At 35.1% G+C, this 27,129-nt stretch overlaps 4 protein-coding genes across 7 annotated transcripts; all 4 read right to left on the bottom strand.

Annotated features, from left to right (window-relative positions):
- Positions 1-1,496: 1,496 nt before the first annotated feature.
- On the bottom strand, positions 1,497-3,860 carry LOC105953045 (F-box/LRR-repeat protein At3g26922). 3 transcript variants are annotated; one of them, XM_088824320.1, is made up of 5 exons: positions 3,479-3,687; positions 2,524-3,236; positions 2,310-2,391; positions 2,089-2,232; positions 1,497-1,970 (listed from the first exon to the last, which is right to left on the bottom strand). In XM_088824320.1, exons 1-5 carry the CDS (start codon positions 3,524-3,526, stop codon positions 1,662-1,664), a joined length of 1,296 nt encoding a protein of 431 aa, XP_088680446.1. In that variant the 5' UTR covers positions 3,527-3,687; the 3' UTR covers positions 1,497-1,661. The 3 variants fall into 3 exon arrangements, with proteins under 3 accessions (XP_088680446.1, XP_088680445.1, XP_088680447.1); XM_088824319.1 differs by having other exon boundaries at positions 2,310-3,236; positions 3,479-3,860; XM_088824321.1 differs by having other exon boundaries at positions 1,574-1,966; positions 2,310-3,236.
- A 2,020-nt stretch (positions 3,861-5,880) lies between these two features.
- On the bottom strand, positions 5,881-10,004 carry LOC105953051 (uncharacterized). Its single transcript, XM_088823875.1, has 6 exons — positions 9,960-10,004; positions 8,916-9,023; positions 8,152-8,207; positions 6,683-7,601; positions 6,440-6,583; positions 5,881-6,295 (listed from the first exon to the last, which is right to left on the bottom strand). Exons 1-6 carry the CDS (start codon positions 10,002-10,004, stop codon positions 5,984-5,986), a joined length of 1,584 nt encoding a protein of 527 aa, XP_088680001.1. The 3' UTR covers positions 5,881-5,983.
- An 11,228-nt stretch (positions 10,005-21,232) lies between these two features.
- Positions 21,233-23,554, bottom strand: LOC105953048 (F-box/LRR-repeat protein At3g26922). Of its 2 annotated transcripts, none has more exons than XM_088824960.1 (4): positions 23,313-23,554; positions 22,155-23,081; positions 21,935-22,078; positions 21,233-21,791 (listed from the first exon to the last, which is right to left on the bottom strand). In XM_088824960.1, the coding sequence occupies exons 1-4, from the start codon at positions 23,358-23,360 to the stop codon at positions 21,783-21,785; spliced, it is 1,128 nt and encodes a 375-aa protein (XP_088681086.1). In that variant the 5' UTR covers positions 23,361-23,554; the 3' UTR covers positions 21,233-21,782. The 2 variants fall into 2 exon arrangements, with proteins under 2 accessions (XP_088681086.1, XP_088681085.1); XM_088824959.1 differs by having other exon boundaries at positions 21,233-21,795; positions 23,313-23,542.
- Positions 23,555-24,440: 886 nt separating this feature from the next.
- LOC105953055 (F-box/FBD/LRR-repeat protein At5g53840) lies at positions 24,441-26,610 on the bottom strand. The gene is made up of 4 exons (XM_088824962.1): positions 26,409-26,610; positions 25,267-26,145; positions 25,026-25,169; positions 24,441-24,878 (listed from the first exon to the last, which is right to left on the bottom strand). Exons 1-4 carry the CDS (start codon positions 26,439-26,441, stop codon positions 24,567-24,569), a joined length of 1,368 nt encoding a protein of 455 aa, XP_088681088.1. The 5' UTR covers positions 26,442-26,610; the 3' UTR covers positions 24,441-24,566.
- Positions 26,611-27,129: the final 519 nt, after the last annotated feature.

Here is a 27,129-nt window from a genome sequence, read left to right as displayed (position 1 = left end):
ATGACATGTTGAAGAAGCAAAGTCTTGAAATAGATGGCAACAGGGCAATATGAAGAATACTATCTGTGAACAAGAGTACTACAAAGTTGGCAATAAAACTATAACTCATCATCATCGATTAAACGCAAACACATGTAAGTCTATAAATACCACGTAAAACATATTCATTGTTTCCACCACAGAGAAAAGAAAGAAAGAAAAAAAAAAAAAAGAAAGAAAGAAAAGAAAATGCATCCGATATAGTGGAATGGAGTACTGATGAAAAGTTTCTGAGAGAAAACTGCCCCGACAAGGTTAGTGATCACATAAGGCCGGAGATGAGACTTGATCTGGCCGAGATACGCAAGGACCTTAATGAGTGGGCAGAAGCACTTGTATTCTTCCACGACACGATTCCAGCTGAGGAATATGAAGATGTGGACAGCCTGAAGGTCCTGAAGAAGAAATTCCTCTTCAACGGAAAAGTTGACGTCTTCATTCCTCACGGCAACTTTTCCGTTGAAGAGGAATTTCTTCTCCAGGACCTTCAGGCTGTCCGCATCTTCATATTCCTCAGCTGGAATCATGTCGTGTAAGAATACAAGTTCTTCTGCCTTCTGATTAACGTCCGCGCGTATCTCGGCCAGATCAAGTGTCATCTCCCTTATGTGATCACTAACCTTGTCGGGGTAGTTTTCTCTCAGAAACTTTTCATGTGTGTGTGTGTTTTGGAGCTAACTTCTGCTCAATTTGCATAACATTAGCTCTGAAAATGAAACAAAATATTCAATCTTCTCTTTTGGAATGCGTTTCTTTTGCATGGCCGGTGACTTTTTAGGTATGTCTTTCTGCTTTTGTTTTACCATCGATGATGTCTTCATTACATCACCAAAAAAAAATTGTTCATAAAAATTAATTTTACCAAAATGAGTATTCAATCGATTTTCTTCATATTTGGCTTCTTTAACATATGATTTGACTATATATGTCCCCCAAAAAAAGTATTATTATAATTAATAATAGTAATAATGTGGTTAATTAATGTACTTACTGGCTTTAATTAGTCGAAATAACAGCAGTCTTTCCACACTCATAATAGTATGAAATCCTAATTTATTGCTTAAAATATTAATTAAATAAGACGAGTTATTAATGTGTTTAATTTTTTTTTTCTTTTTTTATAAGAACTTTGTAATGATATGGGTCCTAAACATGTGCTTCAATTGACTTATTTCATAGATTTTTCTTTTTTCAGAACCAAGAATATAACAAGTCTAGAACAAGCAACTCATCATTTATGTCCAGAGTTGTTCAATTCACCAAATCTTGCAATAATAAATTGTAAATTCAATTTTAGAAATGCAGAAAATTATAATCAATAATTACATCACCTCAATCAGTAAATATAACGACTCACTGAAAATTAATTAAAAATATTTAAAATTATCTGAATTTTATAATTTTTAGTATAAAAAGAAAAAGAAAAAAAAGCTCTCTCTACTGATGGTTCAATGAAATCAACCGAAAAATGGGCCGACAGATAAATAAGTGGGCCCTTTTATAATTCAACTTTGAACCAGCCCAACACAGCCCATAACCATAATATTCTTAAATTGCTTAATCATCGTCATTCCTCAAAAATTAATTCAATTTAAACCTTGCAGACACAAACTATTAATTAATTAAAGAATAACCAATTCAATGTGCGCGGGCACTTGTGGTTCAAGCTGTCGCTTGGCGCAATCCCTCGCAATTATTTCCTCAGCTACTATATGAGGGCGAATTGGTACACGGGGAATATATACTACGGTGTGTGGATCAATAATCAATCTCTCAAGCACCACGCAGTTATCTATAAAGTACCTGACAAATTCAACATCGCTGCTGCGACCATAATAGCCACAAAAGTTGACCACTTTAAGGTGCTCGTGAGGAAACCTTACATTACTCTCGACTTCTCTATCTGACCTTGAAATTTCTAACCAGCCTAACTGCATTCCATGGAAAACAAAACAATACGTAACTTGTTTCCGCTAATAATAATAATAATAATAACAATGACTTTATTTCTTTTGTTTTGTGTTAACAACTACGGTGAGGAGGAATTACCTTTAAAACAAATTGCTGCAGATACGGAGATGCCCTGATCAAAGAAGTCAGTGCTATGAGACTTTCTTCACCGTGTGCCCAATAGTCAATCACTAGCTTCTTCAACCTAGGCATTTCGGGAAAGTTGCACAGCACCGTACTTCCCTGTAAAACGAAAAGAGGTATTTATAATGCATAAATAAACACAATAGAGAATAACGAAAACAATTTAATTATCTAACCTCCAACTTGTTCAGAAACAGATGAAGACTCTCTAGTTGTGAAATGCAGGAATAGAGTAGTAATTTTTCGACAGAAAACTCACTGTAACCGCAAGAAACAGTCAACTCATCAAGCATCGGAACATTCTCAAGTATGAGTTCGTTAAATAGATTAACTGAGAGTGAAGTAAGATTTGGTGCAGAAACCTTAACGGAATCCAAATCAAAACAGTACCATAGCTCCAAGTGCTTCAAGACGAGGGATGAGCCACAAATTTCAAGATTTGTTATTTTTGTTATTTTGTGGACGACCAATTTTTCAAGCAATGGGCAATTATTTAAAAAGAACTCAATAGCTTCACGAGTCACAGTAACAAATTTCAAAGACAACGCTTTGAGGTGCTTAAAATCGAAACGTGTGCGAGGGTGATGGTTGAAGATACAAGTGTCCGAAGGGGGTGGCGACGTAGATCCCACGCCATTGCTTTCCATCAGTAACTCTTGGGGGAAAACATAATTTAAGTCAGCACGGAAATAACGGCTGCAATTTGCAGCAGAAAGGTCAAACTCCAACCTCTGAACTCGTCTGGCAAGCGCATATTCAAGCCACGTAGTTACTGCTATCTGAGATGGTTCGCTTAAATCAAAACATATTCTGAATTCTTTCAAGGTGACAGCTTTATGCGATTGCAGAACGGAGTTCACCCATTCTATGTACTTGAGGCCCTCCTCCTCCTCTAACTCCCTTGCCCTTGCCCTTGCAAGCTTGCACATTGCTTCCTCTGCAACGAAGTCGAGAGAATTGGTGTGTTTCCACAAGTTAATCCACCGCGAACAAAGAATACTCGTACGTGCAGCTTCCTTTAACGATAACAAAGACAATATAACAACAAGAATGTCATCCGGCAACTCACTTATCCGATCATCATCATCATCATCACCCACACACTATCACCAAAATAAGATACTATCAATTAAAAATCTAATAAACAATTTGCCGTAAAATTACAATTCACAACTTCAACTTAACTCTACTATAAAAAAAAAAAAAAAAAACAATAGGAGCTGAGCATACTGACAACTTATATATTAACTATCAATTAATTTCTACTTCCAAAATTGAAAAGGGAAAAAAAAGCTGTTGAGAATTATAAAACCAGGAATGAATTACAGATTTTTTGAGAGCTCACCGTCTTGGGTTGGAATTTCCGATCAATTACAACTGGCTTCGCCACCATCAAGCTCGAATCTTTGAACACAGAAAAACCTCGCACAATTGCTGGACAAAAACTAATCTGCAGCAAAAAACGATAACTGGGGTGTATTTCAATTAGGGATCTTGGCCCTGCTTTATTTTTAATTCTTTTTTCTTTTTACTTTCCATATGATTTTTAGTGATGATAGAAAGATTACTTTTATAGATTTGATATAACTTAAATAGAACCAATTATAAGTTTTAATTTATTTTCTTCGTTTAACGAACTTGACAAAGAAACAATCTTTTTGGGGCGTTGCTCTTGGAGTCCTCATTGGGCCTCACATTCACATACATTATTTTTCTTTGTAAATTTCAGGGGTAATTACTAATTAATAACTAATATATAAGTATGAACAATCACAATTTGTCTAAGTAGAAAACACTAACTACGTCGGAAGGAAAATGTCAATCGGGACGAAGTGTAACTATAATAAAATTTGGAAGGTGGAGAAACACTTTTTTTTTTTATTTGTCCAGAAAATGCAAAAATGGGAAATTTTTAGGGGTGGAATGTTTTTTGACTTTTTGTCACTGTCTTCCTTTTTTATTTTCAAAAGAAAAAAGTCAAAGACGTCAAAAGTTCAGAATTAAAAAATAAAATTGTTTAATTATGTTGATTAATCAATAATAAATCAATAAAAAAATAATCTTCCACGTCAAATGATATTGAAATTTAGGAACAAACTAAAAGAACTTATTAGGTGGTATTTGCAAATGATTATTTAAAAGCAAAAGTTAGAAATTGTGATTTAAATCAGTTTTAAATGTTTATTTCTAAATGTTGGGGTGTTTGCAAATATTTCAGAAAATAATCTTAAATAGAAAAAGCAGGGTTATGGGTGCTTTAAAAAAAATAGCTTAAAGCAAATTATTTTAAGAGAAACAAAAAAAAAAAGGTTAATTTTACAAACATCTAAAAACAAATTATGAACAAAAAAAAACTTATAATCACTTTCAAAAAGTTTTTGCAAACACCAAGCATATTATGTAACCGACACAAATATACTAATGCCTATATAAATTAAGTTAAGGGTAAATTACAAACACCCCCCTAGGTATGGTCAAATTACAAAAACACCCCTCTTGTTTGGATAATTACAACCACCCCCTCAACTCCTCAAATTTAGTGGAATCTTCGAGATTATATGGAATATTATCACTTATGTACCCATTTTATCCCATTCAAACTCTACATTATGAAGCAAGATGATCATAATATGTGATTTTTAGCTTGTATATATCAGTTTTTGGTGCATCGAAAACTGTATTTTTACACAAAACGAGTACAAACTAGAGCACATTCCACGGAATCTAGATGATTATGTTGAATTTGGCACATTAAGGGTGGAGGTGTAAGAAAAAATCATAGTTGAGGGGGTAGATGTAATTATCCAAACAAGAGGGGGATTTTTGTAATTTGAACATACCTCAGGGTGGTGTTTGTAATTTAAAGAATAACCAATTCCATGTGTTGAGGTACTTGTGCTTCAAGTTGTAGCTTGGCATAAGCTCGTGAAGTTCGTTCCTCGACTAATTTCTCTGGTGGTAAAGATTTACGGGAACGTAGGAAAAATATTAGTATGAAGATGTCATGATTCATCTAATTTTAATGAAGAAAATTTTAGTTGTTTACCAAGCATGTGAACAAAGTCGATGCAACCAGTAATACCATATCATTTTAAAGTTAATGTAATTATGAAAAAATATCTACGATAAATATATATATTTTTAGAGGAAATATTTCCAACGTGCTTCTAAGAAGTATATTCAATGCCATGGATCTTATTAACAAACCTTCATCTTTCAGTATTATACGAAATAATAATTAAAAAAAACAAGAATATAAATATTAAATTCTAAAAAATTATAAATAATAAGATTTCTAAAATTTTGAAAACGTTATTTTTCGTAACATTTGAAGTATGTTTCTTTGTCCGTTATAAGTATTTTCAAATGACTGCGACTCGTGCCCCATGAAATAGCAATATATAATCGTTTGCGTGGAAAATAGGCTTTGAAAATATATGCATCATAATTTCGCACATGTTTTTTCCCTCTTTAATTCATCAACCTTTTCATTGGAATTTCTATAATTACTATATGAGATATGCAGGAATATTCAACTCTTTATTTTTAATTAGTCATTAAAGTAAAATTGTAATCCATATAAAGATGAGATATGCAGGAATATACTACTCTATTAGCCACATGGCCCACATCTAAGGGCTTAGTCGGGTAAAATTATTTTTAAATATTTTATCAACTCTCACAAAAAATATTTACGAAATATTGTTAAAAGGCAATATAGAATTGATGACTTCGAAATGCAGTACATGCCAAAAAATATTAGAAATGCTTTCAACATCCAATAATATCCATGATCAAAATAACATAATTAGTGATAGTTTAAACTCATAAATACAACACAAACTATTAATTAAGGAATTATAACCAATTCGATGTGGGCAGGTACTTGTGATTCAAGTTGTCGCTTGGTGCATTCCATTGCAGTTACTTCCTTAGCTAATTTAGTAGGGGTAATTGGATCATGCGGTGCATATGGTACACAGTGGGGATCAATAATCAGTCTCTCAAGCACGACACAGTTATCTATAAAGTACCTGACAAATTCATAATCACTGCTCCGACCGTAATAACCAAAAAACTTGACCACTTTAAGGTACTCGTGGGGAAACCTTACACTAGTCTTGATTTCTCTATCTGACCTTGAAAGTTCATACCAGTCGAGCTGCATTTCATTGAAACAAAACAAAACAAGATAAGTTGTTGCAAGAAGATAAACATGTTATAACTAGGTCATAAGTTCTTGTTTTATATGCCAAAGAGATGACAGACCAAAACCAAAACAAAAACAACTAAGGTGAGAAATTGCCTCTAAAACAAATTCCTGCAGACGAGTAGATGCCCTTATCAAAGAAGTCAGTGGTAGGAGACTATCTTCACCCTTTGAGCAATAGGCTATCACCAACTTCTTCAACTTAGGCATTTCGGGAAACTTGCACAAATCTGTACTTCCCTGTAAAAAACCCAAACGAAGTTGAGTTTTTATAATGCGTAAGTAAATAAAAACAGAGATGATTACCAAAAAAGAAAAAAATAAATTGAATTGTTTAACCTTTAAGTTGTTGAGAAATAGTGTAAGACTCTTCAACTGTGAAATGCATGCAGAATATGCAGGAAGTAACTTCTTGCCAGGAAAGTCACCATAACCGTAACCAACACGCAATTCATCAAGCATTGGGACATTCTCAAGTATGAGTTCCGAATATACCCTAACTGTGAGTGAAGTAAGATTTGGTGCTGAAATCCTAACCGAATCCAAACCGAAGAAGTAGCATAGCTCCAAGTGTTTTAAAGCGAGGGATGAACCACAAATTTCAAGCTTTGACATGCTTTCTGTGTGAAGGACAATAAATTTTTCAAGGAATGGGCAATTATTCAAAAAGAACTCAATAGCTTCGCGAGTGACGGTAACAAATTTCAAAGACAATGCTTTGAGGTGCTTTAAATCGAAACAAGTGGCTGAGGTGGTGAACTCTTGAGGGAAAACATAATTTAGGTCAGGGTTGCCAAATTCATAGTAGTCATTTTCTCTCACCATATTCAATCTAATCATTTCGAGTGTTCCCGCTATAGCCATGGCGAGAATCGAGATGACGAGTCCGATCGCCATTCTCTGGAGCTGGGTGAACCCATTTTTGTTGCCGGTGTACTTTCGGGCGAAGGGTACGATGATCTTGTCGTAGACCGGGACCCAGAAGATGACGCTGACCGTGTCGAAGAGAGAGAGAGTGGCGGATGGGATCTCGAAGGATTTGATGACGTGGAGGTTCATTGTGTTGCCTTCCAAGACGAAGAGTGTGCCCATTTGGCTGTACACCGCGCTGAAAATGATTCTGGTTGCCCATATCGGAAGAAGGTTTATTATGGCTTTTAGCTCTTCAACCTGAGTTACGGTGCAGAGTCTCCATGGATTAATTTTCGACCCATTTTTGCTGTCTGATTGTGTCTCTACTGCTGCCTTGTCGAAGAAACTGAATCATTTGGCCAACGAACATAACAAATCAGGGGCAATTAGGTAAATAAACATACCAACATATATAAATTTTAATTTAATACGTGACAATAACAGTTATAATAAAAATAACTAATAGTATAATAATAAAATTTACTAGTGGTATTTAAATTACATTAACAACGTCAACATTCATACAAATTTGATAAAATAAACCTAGTCCGCAACGTATTATATAAACTCAAATTTCCAAATATGAAACTGATTGTTAAACAGATGAATCAATTAATAAAGAAAAAATATCAATAATAATAAAAAAAAATCATAGAGAAAAAAAAATAGAAAATAAATTTATTTTGTAAGATGTCACTATAAGGAAAGCTGAATAATAAAGAAAGATGCAAGTTGTTGCAACTGAGATAAGAACGAAAAAAACAAAGAAAAAAATAGAATAAAAAATTAGTAGAGATTTTTTTTTTCAAAAATTTCCTTGGTTTTTTTAGGCTGCATTTCTTTCTTTTATATATAAGATAAATATTTTGAGAATTTAAAACCCTAATAATTATTACCTAAATTTTTCAGTGTGTTCAAGTTTCCAACTCCCCTTAAGAGCATCTCCAAGAGTCTAATGCAAATTCATATTTTATACAATATGAACAACCAAAAGAAAAAAAGTGAAAAAAAAGTAATAGATTGGCCAAATTGTAACTTTGGTTTCTCAAATTTGAGAAACCAAAACTACAATTTAGCAAATGTAGGAAATATTAAAATAATATTATATTGTACTTTATAATATATTTAGCATTAAAAAATATTTTATATTGTCTTACTTGTTTTTATTTGCAAATAAATGTACTAAAGATGAAATTTAATTATTATTTTACTTAATATAAATAATAATTAAAATAAAAAAAATTATCATTTTAATTACAATAAAAAAATATTTCATAAAGAATTATAAAATTTTAATGTTTATTAATATATATCAATTAAGTTATTGAAAGTTATTTTATGAAATTTAAAATTAATTTTGTATACTTATTAATTAGTATTATAAGTTATTAGTATATTAACCAAAATAAAAGTCAAATAAATTTGTATAACAAAGATTATTAAAGATTCAACTTATAAATATATTGTTTAGAATAATACCCATTTTTATTAATATTTATAATAATTGAATATCATGTAGAAACTATTTAATAAAAAGTAATAAAATATAATAACCGTGTAAAATATGAACAATGATGTTGGAGTGCACTGTTAAAAGTGGAGTGCTAAAACACTGTTCGTTGGTTATACTATAGATATAGACAACCGTTTTTAGACAAACTGTTGGAGATGGCCTAACTGCAGATTCATGTTCTTCCTCAGTTTCATAAAGATCAAATTTATCCTTAGGCACATCCACACCGACTTTTCTAAAAGAAGCAACGATGACCTGGCAAATCCATAGTGAACTTCAACATGAACAAACTAGATCCTCCCTTGGATGAGTTAATCAACATGTTGGTCAGTTTCGAGTCCACCATTAAGAAAAAGAAGTTTGTTCTCATTGCTGCTACTTCTGGAAAGAAGAGTTCTTCCCAAAAGAAGAGAAAGGAAAGAGTTCCCTTCCCAAACAGCAAGTTCGAAGTGGGTGAAGGTAGTGGGGGCCCCTAAGGCGAAAATCAGCAAAACGTAAGGAGATAGGTCAAAACCCCGCACAACTTTGGCACGCTAGATTAGGTCATGTCTCTTTAAGAAGGATGAACGATTTTGTTAGTGAAGGATTGTTCTCTTTGGAGGACGTGAAATCACTACAAACTTGTGAATCTTGCCTTAAAGGGAAAATGACCACAAAGGGTTGTGGGCCCACGGCTAGCTTACACCTGAACCATCGAGGGTCACACTGCTCGTGCACATGAGATCTTTGAATAAATGGTCAGAGATAAAATGGTTTATCTTTGCATGATTGGAAGTCAATATGATTGGGTCCAACATTCGTAATTTGGAATTATGAATGAGAATAAGAAAATGAAAAGAATAGGCGAACATCTTAGTGGACTTTCTAAATCGGGAAGTTTCCAAATATAGAAAGTGCACTGAATTTGGGTTTCCACTTTTGGAAAGTTGGAAATCGAGAGTTGGCACTCGTAATGATGAGGACATAATAATGATTCCGAAAATATAATCGTTACAATTTTCCGATCATTGAATTGAGAGAGACGAGTAAGTAAAAGAACTAACGAACTTAAGCTGTTGGCCCCTGTCCAACTTAAGCCCGTTAGGGTTTTATGCAAGACACTATAAATACTTGATTTATAGGTCTTACTCACATGAGAATACACGAACTAACCCTATCCGCTCTCACCTCTCTCGGCCAATCTCAACCCACCGCCACCACCGCCGCTGTCGCCACCATCTCGCCGGAATCGGCCATCCGTTGGCCGATCCTTTTGGTATTTCTTTCCTTCTTTCTGTTCTTCCGTTTTTCTAACTATTACGTGTCTAGTGCCACGTATTTAGTAGATCGAAGTATACGAGGTGAAATCCAAGAGGAGGAAGATCGAAGAATCGAAGATGCGAGAAGGCAATTCTGAAAAACTGCTCTCGGATTTTCTGCGCTGTCCAGCGAGAAAATTCTCCATAAATCAACCGTTGATCGGATGGACGTGAAATTTTGACCGAAGCTTCTTGACTCATAAATATACAATTTTCCAAAAGGAATTGTCGATCTAGTCAATAAGAATGGAGATATTGAAGTCGGAGTAAGGCTATAATTTCAGATCAGCAAACATGTTGGATCAATAGGAGTGAGAAGAGCAGCTAGCCATCTTCTCGAGTCTTCGTTCGATTCACGCTTCAAGACAGCACGTGAATCAAACGCGCCGCTGTAGATCGGATCATCGCCGTCGCTGCATCGCCGTTGCTGCCCCGGATTGCACGGATTGGTTTCCGTGGCAATCTAGCTTTGCTTAGTGCGTCTACCTCACGCTTCAAGAGGTAATGTTTCGAATCTATTGTCATTTTATTCGGTTACGTTTAAATTAATATATGCATGTTCGTTTTAATAAGAAACTTGTATGATTTTATGTGACTACATAAAATTGGTTTTATTATTGCGAGCATGATTATTTGATTTAAACGCGAGCATGCTAATTGATTTAATTTCGATTAAGTAATTGATTTAAACGCGAGCATGCTAATTGATTTAATTTCGATTAAGTAATTAAGCATGTATGTTGTTTTAATTTCGCTGGAAGCACAAAGGTACGCAATGTATGTTGTTTTTAATTTCGCTGGAAGCGCAAAGGTACGCAATTAATTGTTTTCAATTATCGGGCATGTGTTTATGTGTTTTAAAGTTGTTTAATTCGCATAATTTTTTTTGTTTTCCGCTGCGTACACGTGCTCGTAACCCAACAATCTCAGCCTCCAATATTATCAAATTAACATCCACCAACTATCTTTCGTGGAAACTGCAACTTGAGGCACTTCTCATAGGTTACGATCCATACAAATTTATTGATGGCTCGCATCCCTGCCCAGCACCCACAATTCAGAAAAACAATGTGACTTTGCCAAATCCAGATTTCTCTACATGGATTCGCCAAGACAAATTAATTTTCGGCGCCTTGGTTGACTCTCTCACACCACCTCTTGTCCCGCTTATTCAACAAGCCCAGACTACAAGTGATGCTTGGACAACACTTGCACACACCTATGCTCGTCCTTCTCGTGGTCATATCAAACAAATCAAGGACCAGATTAAAAACGCCGTCAAAGGTTCTCAAACCATCACTTCGTACATGCAATTCATCAAAACCCGGGTTGATGAATTGGCTGCTCTTGGCAAACCCATGGACCATGAAGATCTTGTTGAGAAAATTTTTGATGGTCTAGATGACGACTATAAACCTATTGTTGATGTTGTTGAAGCTCGTGAAACACCAATCACCTTTTATGTGCATGTTCGGTTACGTTTAAATTAATATATGCATGTTCGTTTTAATAAGAAACTTGTATGATTTTATGTGACTACATGAAATTGGTTTTATTATTGCGAGCATGATTATTTGATTTAAACGCGAGCATGCTAATTGATTTAATTTCGATTAAGTAATTAAGCATGTATGTTGTTTTAATTTCGTTGGAAGCACAAAGGTACGCAATGTATGTTGTTTTTAATTTCGCTGGAAGCGCAAAGGTACGCAATTAATTGTTTTCAATTATCGGGCATGTGTTTATGTGTTTTAAAGTTGTTTAATTCGCATAATTTTTTTTGTTTTCCGCTGCGTACACGTGCTCGTAACCCAACAATCTCAGCCTCCAATATTATCAAATTAACATCCACCAACTATCTTTCGTGGAAACTGCAACTTGAGGCACTTCTCATAGGTTACGATCCATACAAATTTATTGATGGCTCGCATCCCTGTCCAGCACCCACAATTCAGAAAAACAATGTGACTTTGCCAAATCCAGATTTCTCTACATGGATTCGCCAAGACAAATTAATTTTCGGCGCCTTGGTTGGCTCTCTCACACCACCTCTTGTCCCGCTTATTCAACAAGCCCAGACTACAAGTGATGCTTGGACAACACTTGCACACACCTATGCTCGTCCTTTTCGTGGTCATATCAAACAAATCAAGGACCAGATTAAAAACGCCGTCAAAGGTTCTCAAACCATCACTTCGTACATGCAATTCATCAAAACCCGGGTTGATGAATTGGCTGCTCTTGGCAAACCCATGGACCATGAAGATCTTGTTGAGAAAATTTTTGATGGTCTAGATGACGACTATAAACCTATTGTTGATGTCGTTGAAGCTCGTGAAACACCAATCACCTTTGATGAACTCCATGAAAAATTGATCAATAAGGAACTCTCTTTGCGGACTCAACAACCCACCACATCACCGTTTCCGGCTACTGCCAACGTTGCTCATCGCCACAATACTTCTGGTGTCTATCGGTCCAATTTCAAAAGACCATCTATGGAGCATACTTTTGGCGCTCACCATGTACCCGCACCATCAGCACATCGGCCTCCGTCTCGCCCATATCTTGGAAAATGCCAAGGTTGTCGGGCACAAGGTCACACAGTCCAACAATGCCCCTCGTTTCGATTGGTGTCTACTTCTCCCTCGCAGTCAGCATCGCCTATGCAAACACCATGGTCACATCGATCACCAACCCAACCATGGCAACCTCGTGCACATGTTGCAACCAACCATTCATCTAATACTCCTGATTGGCTTCTTGATAGTGGAGCTTCCCATCATGTCACTTCTGATTTGGGCAATCTCTCTCTCCAGACTCCTTATGCTGGCTCTGACGATATTATGATTGGCGATGGCACGGGTCTTCCTATTACCCACACTGGTTCTATATCTCTCACTACACCTACTAATACCTTTTCTTTGCATAATGTTCTTTGTGTGCCATCTATGAAAAAGAACTTAATTTCTATTTCACAATTTTGTTGACACAATAACTCTAGCATTGAATTTTTCCCTTCTTCTTTTTATGTGAAGGATCTGCGCACAAGGGCAATACTTCTGCAGGGTCGCTATAAGGATGGTGTTTATGAATGGCCGGCTACTCTTAATTCCTCATCTTCACTTGTTGCTTTTTCCAGCTTTAAGACCACTTCGTCCGAGTGGCACCGTCGACTAGGCCATCCATCCCTTTCAATTCTTAAGCATATTATTACACATTCGAAGTTAGAGTTGTCGAGTCCTTCCTCTTTGTCCTTTAATTGTAATGCTTGTCAATGCAATAAAAGTCACAAACTCCCATTTTCTAGTTCATCGATTATCTTCAACTCTCTTTTACAAATTATTTTCTCTGATGTATGGACATCATCTATGCACTCATTTGATGGTTTTAAATATTACACTATTTTTGTTGATCATTTTACCAAATATATTTGGTTTTACCCACTAAAAAGAAAGTCTGATGTTCTAGATGTCTTTATTCGATTCAAGGCTATTGTGGAAAAATTCTTTAATCGACAAATTGTTACACTTTATTCTGACAATGGGGGGGAATACCGAGCACTAAACCACTTCTTGGCCACACATGGAATTTCACATCTCACCTCTCCACCTCACACCCCCGAACATAATGGGTATTCTGAACGTCGCCATCGGCATATTGTCGAAACGGGTCTCTCCTTCCTTTCAAATGCCTCTATGCCACTTACATATTGGTCTTCTGCCTTTGCTGCTGTTGTTTATTTAATTAACCGGTTACCCACTCCTACTCTTAGTCTTCAGTCTCCTTATCATGTCCTATTTCAATCCCCACCAAATTATTCTAAACTACGAATATTTGGGTGTCTATGTTATCCGTGGCTCCGCCCGTACTCCCCTCACAAACTAGCATCTCGTTCTGCCCCATGTGTCTTTCTTGGATATTCTTTAACACAAAGTGCATACTTGTGTCTTGATCCATCTACTAACAAGCTTTACACATCGCGTCATGTCAAGTTTGTTGAGTCGATATTTCCCTTTTCTTCTATCGAGTCTCATCTTCCTCGTCCCACCGACGAGACCTTCTCTGAGTGGTTTCCCTCTCTTATCTCTTTGCCGGTCACTCGTGCATCATCCTTCGACTTGACCTCTGCTGCCCCTGTGACGTCGCATAACTCACCAGCAGACCTTCAAAATACCACCATTGTTCCATCAGTACCTGCCTCACCCACCCCAGTAGAACCAATCCCACCGCCACAACAAGAAACCCTAAATCCCTCGTCCGCACCCTCCGACCCAACCACTACACCACGAGTAATCATTACCTGATCCAAACACAATATTCATAAACCTACTCGAAAACTCAACCTCACTGCCCAATTGACCAACCTTGATGTTCAACCAACTTCGGTTACCCAAGCCTTTAAAAATCATAAATGGAGACAAGCCATGTCAGAAGAGTATGATGCCCTTGATAGGAATGGCACTTGGGAACTTGTTCCTCCTGATCCAAATCAAAACCTAGTTGGATGCAAGTGGATTTTTCGAATTAAACATTTACCATATGGTTCCATTGACAGGTACAAAGCACGCTTGGTTGCTAAAGAATTTCATCAACGCCCCGGTGTGGACTACTATGAGACATATAGTCCTGTTGTTAAACCGACCACTGTTCGCATTGTCTTGAGCATTACTGTTAATCGCGGATGGCCTCTTCGACACTTAGACGTGAATAATGCCTTTTTACAAGGAACTCTCACGGAGAATGTCTTTATGGCACAATCACAGGGCTTTATTGACGGTGACAATCCACACCATGTGTGTAAGTTGCACAAAGCCATCTACGGTCTCAAGCAAGCACCACGTGCTTGGTATCATGAATTGCGGCAATTCCTTACTCACTCAGGCTTCATCAACTCTCACGCCGACACATCTCTATTTATTCTCACTACAGGCAAAGCGTTGTTATATTTATTGGTGTATGTTGATGACATAATCATTACCGGAGACAATTCTGATGTTGTGAATACATTTATCGATCTCCCTCTTAGCGGGTCGGTTTTCTCTCAAGGATCTTGGTACTTTAACATATTTCCTTGGTGTTGAGGTTGTCTCTCATAAAGACGATTTACTTATGTCTCAACGAAAATATATTCTGGATATTCTCGCCAAAACCAAAATGATTGAAGAAAACCGTACTCACTCCACTTGCCACTGCGCCGCCACTTTCTTTACATTCGGGTACAGCACTTTCTGACCCTTCTGAATATCGGACTATCGTTGGAAGTCTCCAATACTTGTTGCTCACTCGCCTGATATTGCCTTTGTGGTAAATAAGCTTTCTCAGTTTATGCATCGACCGACTAGTGAGCACTGGAATGCTCTTAAGTGTCTGTTACGTTATCTTTGTGGTACAGTGGATCATGGCATTACCTTTTATCGGCACTCTCCTTTGTCTCTTCATGCTTTTTCTGACTTTGATTGGGCAGGCAACAAAGACGATTTCACATCGACCAGTGCTTATATTGTTTACCTCGGTCGAAATCCTATATCTTGGCGTTCCAAGAAGCAACGAACTGTTGCACGCTCATCTACTGAAGCAGAATATCGCTCTGTTGCTGCTACCGCCGAGGAATTGTGTTGGCTTAGTTCTTTACTTACTGAACTTGGTGTTCACATAGCTCAACCTCCGGTTATTTACTGTGACAATGTTGGTGCCACCCATTTGTGCTCTAATCCCGTGTTTCATTCGAGAATGAAACATGTAGCATTGGATTACTACTTTATTCGGGAGAAAGTTTAAACTGGAACATTACGTGTCACTCATGTCTCCTCCGCCGATCAGCTGGCCGATGCACTTACCAAGACACTACCTCGGGCCCGCTTTCTGCTCTTGAAATCCAAGATTGGTGTCTCCTCACGGAGCTCCATCTTGCGGGGGATGTTAGAGATATTTTGGAAAGGAGATCACGTTAACCTCTTATGATTGATTGCAATCTTTTGTAATCTCTTTTGTATATCTTGAGGATTCTATTAGTTAGGATATATTTAGAATAGATTACAGGTTATGTAAACTATATATACACTCTCTTCTCAATTACGTAATAACACAATAATTATTCTCATTCTCAATTCTCTACAGTTTGCGTGGAAAATAGGCTTTGAAAATATATGCATCATAATTTCGCTCATGTTTTTTCCCCCTTTAATTCATCAACCATTTCATTGGAATTTCTGTAATTACTATATGAGATATGTAGGAATATACTACTCTTTATTTTTAATTAGTCATTAAAGTAAAATTGCAATCCTTTTAATAGAAGAGAGAGAGCCTGAAACTTATACTAAATCTTCTGAAAGCTTAATCCTTTGAGGAATTAATCCTCTAAGGTTGACCAAACAACAATGCAACCATTTGACTATTTGTATTGTTTGCTGGGATTAATTAATTATTTTGGTTTATTTATTGGTCTTTTCATTAGAAATGGTCATAATCAAAATCCAATATGGTTTTTTTTTATATTATTATTATTATTATTATTATTATTATTATTATTATTATTATTATTATTATTATTATTATTATTATTATTATTATTATTATTATTATTATTATTATTATTATTATTATTATTATTATTATTATTATTATTATTATTATTATTATTATTATTATTATTATTATTATTATTATATTTAGAATGCTATTTATATACTAGTGAAGATTTTTTATTGCATGATCATTTTCGATTGTTATGGGGTGGAGTATTTAAAATAATGACTCGGAAATAAGACAGAACAACTTATCAAACTCACAAATATTATTTTTTTATGTGAGTTAATAAAATATTTAAAAATAATTTTAGCCGACTAAGTCCTTAGACGTCGCTAATGAGCTCAAATATAAGCTCGGCTCTTGTGCCAAGAGCGGCCCAAACAGATCGGTGAAAAGAACATAACCCACTTTTCATATCCCAACCAATAAGAGTAAATTACATTTACTACCCCTGTAAAATTCGCAACTACATGATTCCCCCCTATCATAAAAAAATTTAGCGATACCCCTATGCTTACTTCTAGAATGCACATTCGACCCATTTACTTAATTTCCATTGACCAGTCGTGAAAGGATCAAAATACTCTGAGTTTAAACTATCACTAGTTATGTTATTTTGATCGTGGATATTATTGGATGTTGAAAGCATTTCTAATATTTTTTTGGCATGTACTGCATTTCGAAGTCATCAATTTTATATTGCCTTTTAACAATATTTCGTAAATATTTTTTGTGAGAGTTTGTAAAATATTTAAAAATAATTTTATCCGACTAAGCCCTTAGATGTGGGCCATGTGGCTAATAAGATCATATATAAACTTGGCTCTTAGGCCAAGAGCGGCCCAAACAGATCGCTGAAAGGAACATAACCCACTTTTCATATCCCAACCAATAATTAATTTTGATTTTCTCAAAAATAAAAATTAAATTAAACATTTTATATTCGGTCAAATGTGTTGACCAATTCTGCTTAATACACCCAAACACACTACTTAGAAAAAAAAATATATATATTAAAATTTTCCAAGTAAAATCGACCGAAAATGTTAAAAAATATAATTGAAAATGACTCAAACAAACCCTTATATTTATAGGCTTAGCAGGGGTATTTTCGTAAGATTTTGGAAAAAAAATATCACCGTAGGAGACGGAGTGAGCGACCGAACTCGATGCCTCTCATAAAAAGATTGAGAGTTGTCGGCTCCCTCGATCCTACACCCGGTGAAAAACACCGGGTGGGTCTTATGCTGCCACGTGTTCCTTTTTTTATTTTTCTAAAACCCCTAGAGGTAAACCCTAGCGGGGAATCTATTATAAAATACAAAAAAGAGACACGTGGCAGCAGAAGACCCACCCGGTGTTTTTCACCGGGTGTAGGATCGAACAAATCAGAGTTGTCACCACCTCAGCTATATAAACACTAGCTAAGATAATGTACGTTTATTCTAATAATAAATGTTAAAATTGGAGCCCCAAAAAGAAATGATTGGGCTAGGCCTGAGAGTAAATAAATGTTGGATTTTATAATCGAACTTGGGTCTTATTTTGATTAAAAGAAAGCCCATAATACAAGTGGAGCATGATAGATCTGCCCAGAATTGGATTGATCAATTCAATTGACATAAGATGAATTTTATTACAATTTTTAGAAAGTAAAGAGGTTATAATAAAAAAATAAAATTTAAGAGGTTGGGATTTAATTGAATTGAGGTTTTGACTTTTATATGTGGCAACTAGCTACTAACTAATTTCTCATCATTCCCAACACTTAACCAAGCTCGTTAATTAGTATATCAAAAAGTTGAATTCAAAAAGAACAAAAAATAAAAATTAATTATATGAGAAAGTTAAACTCATTTTCAACTAAGGTGCTTCCACCTCTTTATTTATTTATTTATTTATTTTCCCCTCAGCTGCTGTATTTATTTAATTTTTTTGCAAGTTTGGTTCGGTTTAAATTTTGTACTGTATAATTTCGTTTTGTTTTGGGGAAGTAAGGAAAATTTAAAATATTGGAGGCCCATTTGGATTGGGCTGGCCCAGAGAGTAAGTAGGCCCATTTGGATTATGGGGATTGATTATTTTTGAGGAATAACGATGACATAATAATTAGATTAGAACATCGAATAAAAGATTTTGATAAGAAGTAGTAATTCACTAATTTGAATAGAAATAGAACAGTGTGTCTTGATAAACGAAAATAAAGCCCGAAATCTAAAATGCAAGACTAATAATAATATTAAATAACAAACATGAGACACACCCAAACCTCAGTACTCTAAATATCAAGCACAAAGAAACCCAAGCCAGTTGCATAGTCCCTGAGACTGGTTTCTCCAACTTTGACGGCGACACGTCCGGTGAATGCGTACTTGCGCTTCAGAAACAGGACAATGTTCACGTCCGCGTTCGACTTGACCGGAATACAGTCGAGGTTGGAGAGATACCCCGCCAGTTCTTCTATTGTTGCACGGACGTTTTGAAGAGCCATCCCAATCTTGTCCAACTGCTCGTGACGCTCAATTGTGCCCACTCCTTTGAGTTTCTTCTTACCTTGCTCCAACTGTGCTTTCTTCTCCCCCTCCGCTTTCAATTGTTCGGCCAAGGCCCTCACTTTTTGGATAGTTGAATGCATTATATTATATTGTTTTCTTCTTCTTCTTCTTTTTTTTCATTTGTGAAAACAATCAAGTGCTTCGTACGCATTTATAGATGGATCATGTGTGTGTGTGTGTGTGTGTGTTTTGGAGCTTACTTCTTCTGCTCAATTTGCATAATTAACATATATTTTTAGCTCTGAAAATTAAACAAAATATTGATCAATCTTCTGTTTTGGAATGCGTTTGTTTGTGTTCCTGTTGCATGGCCGGTGACTTTTTAGGTATGTCTTTCTGCTTTTGTTTTACCATCGATGATGTCTTGCTTACATCACCAAAAAAATTGTTCATAAAAATTAATTTTACCAAAATCAGTATTCAATCGATTTTCTTCATACTTGGCTTCTTTAACATATGATTTGACTATGTCCCCCCAAAAAATATTATTATAATAATATTAGTAGTACTAATGTGGTTAATGTACTTACTGGCTTTAATTAGTCGAAATAACAGCAGTCTTTCCACACTCATAATAGTTAGAAATCCTAATTTATTGCTTAAAATAATTAATTAAATAACACGAGTTATTAATATGTTTCATTTCTTTTTCCCTTTTTATTCTTTTTTTATAAGAACTTTTTAATGATATGGGTCCTAAACATGTGCTTCAATTGACTTATTTCATAGATTTTTCTTTTTTCAGAACCAAGAATATAACAAGTCTAGAACAAGCAACTCATCATTTATGTTTAGAGTTGTTCAATTCACCAAATCTTGGAATAATAAATTGTAAATTCAATTTTCGAATGCAGAAAATTATAATCAATAATTACATCACCTCAATCAGTAAATATAAGAGTAAACTGCAAATACTACCCCTGTGTTATCTCGAAATAGCGGAAACCCCCCTGTGATAAATAAACTAGCAAAAACCCCCCTGTGAAATTTAGTCAAAGGCAGAATCCCCCCTAGCTGATTTTTTAGACCTGAAATGACAAAATTGTCCCTCAAAATGTATTTATATATATACATATTATATGTATATTTATTCTTTTTAATTTGTTTGTTTAGAAATAAAAAAAATAGTAAACAACTAAATTGATTATTTTTTAAATAAAATAATTAAAATATTTATAAAATATAAGAATTTATTAATTGCAAGACTCCAGGGGCTTTTGTGTCTTTTTATATCAAGTCAACCCTTAAATAGTTTCATAAGGGGGTTTTTGCTATTTAAATAATTTCACAGGGGAGGTTTTTGCTAGTTTATTTATCACAGGGGGGTTTTTGCTATTTCGAGATTACACAGGGGTAGTTTTTGCAGTTAACTCGTAAATATAACGACTCACTGAAAATTAATTAAAAATATTTAAAATTTTCTGAATTTTATAATTTTTAGTATAAAAAGAAAAAAGAAAAAAGAAAAAAAGCTCTCTCTACTGATGGTTCAATGAAATCAACCGAAAAATGGGCCGACAGATAAATAAGTCCCAATCCAAATGGGCTTCCAATATTTTAAGTTTTCCTTACTTCCCAAATAAAAAAAGATTTTTTATTTTTATTTTTTGAGTAAATTCAAGTCCATTACAAGGTGAAGTAGGTGAGGGGGGACTCGAACCCTAGACCGTTACCCTATTGATAAATGCTAAGTACCAACTAGGGGAGAGAAAAAAAAACTGAGGAACCGAGAAACGAACCAAAAACCGACACAACCAAACCGAAGCATAAACCGCATACTCGGGTTTCAATTTTATGTGAACCGACAATTTCGGTTCGTATTCGGTTTTCCAAGTAGGAAATCGAACCGACAACAGCACGACCTCGTTTCGTTAAGTATATATATATATATATATATATATATACATATATATATATACTTGAATGAATTTCAATTGATTTTCGGGCCTATTTTGGGCCTACATTTGGGCTGGTTTTTATTGATTTTTTTTTCTTCTGAATTTTGAGGTGATTTATTGAACTTTTTGGCTGATTTTCGGGCCAAAATGAGCCCAAAACGGAACCGAAAATCAAACCATTATTGAAATTGAACCGATAATTTTATGAAACGAGACGGAACCGAAACCGATTGGAACTGAACCGAAACCGATCGGAACCGAACCGAAACTGTTCTCACCCCTAGTACCAACTCTCCTAAAGATGGTTGGTAAAAACGAAATTATTCACTATGATCATTACAAAATTTAAACCTTGCGAAAGAAATAAATAACAACCTTCCCTAGTCGTAGTTTAAACTCATAAATACAGCAGCAGGCACAAACAATTAATTAATTAAAGAATAACCCATTCAATGTGCGCAGGCACTTGTGATTCAAGCTGTCGCTTGGCGCAATCCATCGCAACTATTTCCTCAGCTACTATATCAGGGCTAATTGGTACACGGGGAGTATATGCTACGGTGTGTGGATCAATAATCAATCTCTCAAGCACCACGCAGTTATCTATAAAGTACCTGACAAATTCAACATCGCTGCTCCGACCATAATAGCCACAAAAGTTGACCACTTTAAGGTGCTCGTGGGGAAACCTTACATTACTCTCGACTTCTCTATCTGACCTCGAGATTTCTAACCAGCCTAACTGCATTCCATGGAAAACAAAACAATACGTAACTTGTTTCAGCTAATAATAATAATAATAATAATAATAATAATAATAATAATAATAATAACTTTATTTCTTTTGTTTTGTGTTAACAACTACGGCGAGGAGGAATTACCTTTAAAACAAATTCCTGCAGATACGGAGATGCCCTGATCAAAGAAGTCAGTGCTAAGAGACTTTCTTCACCGTGTGTCCAATAATCAATCACTAGCTTCTTCAACCTAGGCATTTCGGGAACATTGCACAGCACCGTACTTCCCTGTAAAACGAAAAGAGGTATTTATAATGCATAAATAAAACAATAGAGAATAACGAAAACAATTTAATTATCTAACCTCCAAGTTGTTCAGAAACAGATGAAGACTCTCTAGTTGTGAAATGCAGGAAAAGAGTAGTAATTTTTCGACAGAAAAATCACTGTAACCGCAAGCAACAGTCAACTCATCAAGCATCGGAACATTCTCAAGTATGAGTTCGTTAAATACCTTAACTGAGAGTGAAGTAAGATTTGGTGCAGAAACCTTAACGGAATCCAAATCAAAGCAGTACCATAGCTCCAAGTGCTTCAACACGAGGGATGAACCACAAATTTCAAGATTTGTTATTTTTGTTATTTTGTGGACGACCAATTTTTCAAGCAATGGGCAATTATTTAAAAAGAACTCAATAGCTTCACGAGTCACAGTAACAAATTTCAAAGACAACACTTTGAGGTGCTTAAAATCGAAACGTGTGCGAGGGTGATGGTTGAAGAAACAAGTGTCCGACGGGGGTTGCGACGTAGATCCCACGCCATTGGTTTCCATCAGTAACTCTTGAGGGAAAACACAATTTAAGTCGGCACGGTAATAACGGAAGGAATTTGCAGCAGAAAGGTCAAACTCCAACCTCTGAACTCGTCTGGCAAGCGCATATTCGAGCCACGTAGTTACTGCTATCTGAGATGGTTCGCTTAAATCAAAACATATTTTGAATTCTTTCAAGGTGATAGCTTTATGCGATTGCAGGACGTAGTTCACCCATTCTATGAACTTGAGGCCCTCCTCCTCCTCTAACTTCCTTTCACTTGCCCTTGCAAGCTTGCACATTGCTTCCTCTGCATCGAAGTCGAGAGAATTGGTGTGTTTCCACAAGTTAATCCACCGCGAACAAAGAATACTCGTACGTGCAGCTTCCTTTAACGATAACAAAGACAATATAACAACAAGAATGTCATCCGGCAACTCACTTATCCGATCATCATCATCATCACCCACACAGTACTATCACCAAAATAAGATACTATCAATTAAAAATCTAATAAACAATTTGAGGTAAAATTACAATTCACAACTTCAACTTAACTCTACTATAAAAAATAAAAAAAAAAACAATAGGAGCTGAGCATACTGAACTTATACATTAACCATCAATAAATTTCTACTTCCAAATTTGAAAAGGGAAAAGACCAGGAATGAATTATAGAAGAAGCAACAGATGTTTTGAGAGCTCACCGTCTCGGGTTGGAATTTCCGATGAATTACAACTGTCTTCGCCACCATCAAGCTCGAATCTTTGAACACAGAAAAACCTCGCACAATTGCTATAGTTAAAAATATGCTCTTACAATTAGGGCTCTTGTCGGAACAAAATATATAATAATAATTTAATAAACAAAAGCGTCCATGAGGGCCCCACTGCCCTGCTTTATTTTTAAATACTTTCCATATGATTTTTAGTGATGATAGAAAAATTACTTTTATAGATTTGATATAACTTAAATAGAACCAACCAACTATAAGTTTTAATTTATTTTTTTCGTTTAACGAACTTGACAAATAAACAATAGCTTTTTGGGCCGTTGCTCTTGGAGTCCTCATTGGGCCCCACGTACATTATTTTTCTTTATAAATTTCAGGGGTAATTACTAATTACCCATGAAATTCCAAGCATGTGAACAAAATCGATGCAACATGTAACATCATATCATTTTAAAAGTTAATGTAATTATGAAAAAATATCTACGATAAATATATATATTTTTAGAGGAAATATTTCCAACGTGCTTCTAAAAAGTATATTCAATGCCATGGATCTTATTAACTGACCTTCATCTTTCAATATTATACGAAATAATAATTAAAAAAAAAACAAGAATATATATATTAAATCCTAACAAATTATAAATAATAAGATTTCTAAAATTTTGAAATGTTTCTCTCTAAACGTTATTTTTTGTAACATTTGAAGTACGTTTCTTTATCCGTTATAAGTATTTTCAAATTACTGCGACTCGTGTCCCATGAAATAGCAATATATAATCGTTTGCGTGGCAAATAGGCTTTGAAAATATATGCATCATAATTTCGCACATGTTTTTTCCCTCTTTAATTCATCAACCTTTTCATTGGAATTTCTGTAATTACTATATGAGATATGCAGGAATATACTACTCTTTATTTTTAATTAGTCATTAAAGTAAAATTGTAATCCATATAATAGATGAGATATGCAGGAATATACTACTCTTATTAGCCACATGGCTCACATATAAGGGCTTAGTCGGGTAAAATTAATATTAAATATTTTATCAACTCTCACAAAAAAATATTTACGTAATATTGTTAAAAGGCAATATAAAATTGATGACTTCGAAATGCAGTACATGCCAAAAAAATATTAGAAATGCTTTCAATCCAATAATATCCACGATCAAAATAACATAACTGGTGATAGTTTAAACTCATAAATACAACACAAACTATTAATTAAGGAATTATAACCAATTCGATGTGGGCAGGTACTTGTGATTCAAGTTGTCGCTTGGTGCATTCCATTGCAGTTACTTCCTTAGCTAATTTAGTAGGGGTAATTGGATCATGCGGTGCATATGGTACACAGTGGGGATCAATAATCAGTCTCTCAAGCACGACACAGTTATCTATAAAGTACCTGACAAATTCATAATCACTGCTCCGACCGTAATAACCAAAAAACTTGACCACTTTAAGGTGCTCGTGTGGAAACCTTACATTAGTCTCGATTTCTCTATATGACCTTGAAAGTTGATACCAGTCGAGCTGCATTTCATTGAAACAAAACAAAACAAGATAAGTTGTTGCAAGAAGATAATAAACATGTTATAACTAGGTCATAAATTCTTGTTTTATTTGCCAAAGAGATGACAAACCAAAACCAAAACAAAAACAACTAAGGTGAGAAATTGCCTTTAAAACAAATTCCTGTAGACGAGTGGATGCCCTTATCAAAGAAGTCAATGGTAGGAGACTATCTTCACCCACTGAGCAATAGGCTATCACCAACTTCTTCAACTTAGGCATTTCGGGAAACTTGCACAGATCTGTACTTCCCTGTAAAACCCAAACGAAGTTGAGTTTTTATAATGCGTAAGTAAATAAAAACAGAGATGATTACCAAAAAAGAAAAAAATAAATTGAATTGTTTAACCTTTAAGTTGTTGAGAATTAGGGTAAGACTCTTCAACTGTGAAATGCAGGCAGAATATGCAGGAAGTAACTTCTTGACAGAAAAATCACTATAACCGCAACCAACACGCAATTCATCAAGCATTGGGACATTCTCAAGTATGAGTTCCGAAAATACCCTAATTGTGAGTGAAGTAAGATTTGGTGCTGAAATCCTAACCGAATCCAAACCGAAGAAGTAGCAAAGCTCCAAGTGTTTTAAAGCGAGGGATGAACCACAAATTTCAAGCTTTGACATGCTTTTTGTGTGATGGACAATAAATTTTTCAAGGAATGGGCAATTATTCAAAAAGAACTCAATAGCTTCGCGAGTGACGGTAACAAATTTCAAAGACAATGCTTTGAGGTGCTTTAAATTGAAACAAGTGGCTGAGGTGGTGAACTCTTGAGGGAAAACATAATTTAGGTAAGGGTTGCCAAAATAGATAAAATTTGGCGGTGAAAGGTCAATCTCCAACGACGGAACTTGTCTGGAAAACGCATATTCAAACCACTTAGTGAGCGTATCTGCATCTTTTTTTGTTAAAAAAAATTGGATTCTAAGTTTTTGAATGGTGTGAGATTTGTGCGATTGGATAATAGAGTCCACCCATCTCACATACTTGCGCATCTCGTTGAACTGTAACTCCTTCTTTAGCCTTGCAGTCTTGTACAGCGCAGCGTCTCCATCAAAGTCGAGAGAATTGGTGTGTTTCCACAAGTTTATCCACCGCGAACAAAGAATACTCGTACTTGCAGCTTCCTTTACCGATAACAAAGACAATATAACAACAAGAATATCATCTGGGAGCTCACTTATCCGATCTTCATCATCACCCCCCGTGTATCCCTTAGTAGAACACTATCAAATTAAATAAATATGATAATATAATCCATTGGATCTTAAGAAAAACATTACAGTAAATACAAGTATAGGAGCTAATACATGTTTGAAACCCTAAAGACGACGGACTAACACAACAATCGAAATTCGAAATACAAGTTTAATTATCTAACACCGGTTCAGTTTGAATCAACATATAAGATTGATTGGGGAAACATAATAAAGTCCTAATCTTTCGATTTAAACTATTGCATAAGGCAACAGATTTTCTGAGAACTAACCTTCTTGGGTAGATTTTTCCGCTTCCTCACCATCTTTGAAAATCTGGAAATAGACAAATGAGTCGCTAAAAAAGTATTATCTTTCAATTGAGTCAGACTTTGAGAAATCACAACAAACCCTACACCATTAGAGGAAGAAGACGAAGGTACTCTCTGTTCTCAAATTAAGGAATTTTTTTTTCTTTTATAAATATATATATATGGGGTAAATTACCGCCATGGGGCAAGAGTTATATCAAATTACGAAAAGATCTCTCTTATTTGGATAATTACAGTCACCTTTCTTTTAAATATTTTTCCAAAAAAAATTATATAATTCGGTTATTTCCCGAACCAAATTTTATTTTTAGTTCGATAAACGGTATGAAATGTTGGCGTATCGAAATTTCGATTTTATCGATTTAGCATCCCTAATTTTACCTATGGAGGTATATTTTCGTAAAATAATACATGGTTGAAGACTGAGTGTAATTACCTAAACAAGAGAGGAATTTTCGTAATTTGACCATAACTCAGGGGTGACCGTAATTGTAAAATATGTGTGTGTGTAAAATAATTGTGAAGTGTGAACAGTTTGCACCATTATGATAATCAAAGTTTATACTTTTTAATCAACATTTATTGTGAAGTGTGAACAGTTTGCACCATTATAATATTTGCCAAACAAAATATTAGTTTCTTATATGATCATAACGCCAGAAACGGTAGCACCATTATGATA

The sequence above is a fragment of the Erythranthe guttata genome, chromosome 10, assembly GCF_056151865.1.
Source record: "Erythranthe guttata isolate IM_541 chromosome 10, IM_541, whole genome shotgun sequence".
NCBI classification, from domain to species: Eukaryota; Viridiplantae; Streptophyta; class Magnoliopsida; order Lamiales; family Phrymaceae; genus Erythranthe; species Erythranthe guttata.
Note: the sequence above shows the minus strand (reverse complement) of the source record. Positions and strands in the feature narration are given on the sequence as shown.

What these genes read in the sequence shown, in the direction of transcription:
- LOC105953045 (XM_088824319.1), bottom strand. Translation starts at nt 3,526, where the DNA reads ATGGTGGCGAAGCCAGTTGTAATTGATCGGAAATTCCAACCCAAGACG. An exon ending in GGAAATTCCAACCCAAGACG is followed by an intron (nt 3,237 to 3,478) that starts GTGAGCTCTCAA and finishes TTTTGGTGATAG; the next exon opens with TGTGTGGGTGATGATGATGA. An exon ending in TGCAGCAATTTGTTTTAAAG is followed by an intron (nt 1,971 to 2,088) that starts GTAATTCCTCCT and finishes CATGGAATGCAG; the next exon opens with TTAGGCTGGTTAGAAATTTC.
- LOC105953048 (XM_088824959.1), bottom strand. Translation starts at nt 23,360, where the DNA reads ATGGTGGCGAAGACAGTTGTAATTCATCGGAAATTCCAACCCGAGACG. An exon ending in GGAAATTCCAACCCGAGACG is followed by an intron (nt 23,082 to 23,312) that starts GTGAGCTCTCAA and finishes TTTTGGTGATAG; the next exon opens with TACTGTGTGGGTGATGATGA. An exon ending in TGCAGGAATTTGTTTTAAAG is followed by an intron (nt 21,796 to 21,934) that starts GTAATTCCTCCT and finishes CATGGAATGCAG; the next exon opens with TTAGGCTGGTTAGAAATCTC.
- LOC105953051 (XM_088823875.1), bottom strand. Translation starts at nt 10,004, where the DNA reads ATGGCCGATTCCGGCGAGATGGTGGCGACAGCGGCGGTGGTGGCG. An exon ending in TATTTCTCAACAACTTAAAG is followed by an intron (nt 6,584 to 6,682) that starts GTTAAACAATTC and finishes GGTTTTTTACAG; the next exon opens with GGAAGTACAGATTTGTGCAA. An exon ending in TGCAGGAATTTGTTTTAGAG is followed by an intron (nt 6,296 to 6,439) that starts GCAATTTCTCAC and finishes AATGAAATGCAG; the next exon opens with CTCGACTGGTATGAACTTTC.
- LOC105953055 (XM_088824962.1), bottom strand. Translation starts at nt 26,441, where the DNA reads ATGGTGAGGAAGCGGAAAAATCTACCCAAGAAG. An exon ending in TAATTCTCAACAACTTAAAG is followed by an intron (nt 25,170 to 25,266) that starts GTTAAACAATTC and finishes TGGGTTTTACAG; the next exon opens with GGAAGTACAGATCTGTGCAA. An exon ending in TACAGGAATTTGTTTTAAAG is followed by an intron (nt 24,879 to 25,025) that starts GCAATTTCTCAC and finishes AATGAAATGCAG; the next exon opens with CTCGACTGGTATCAACTTTC.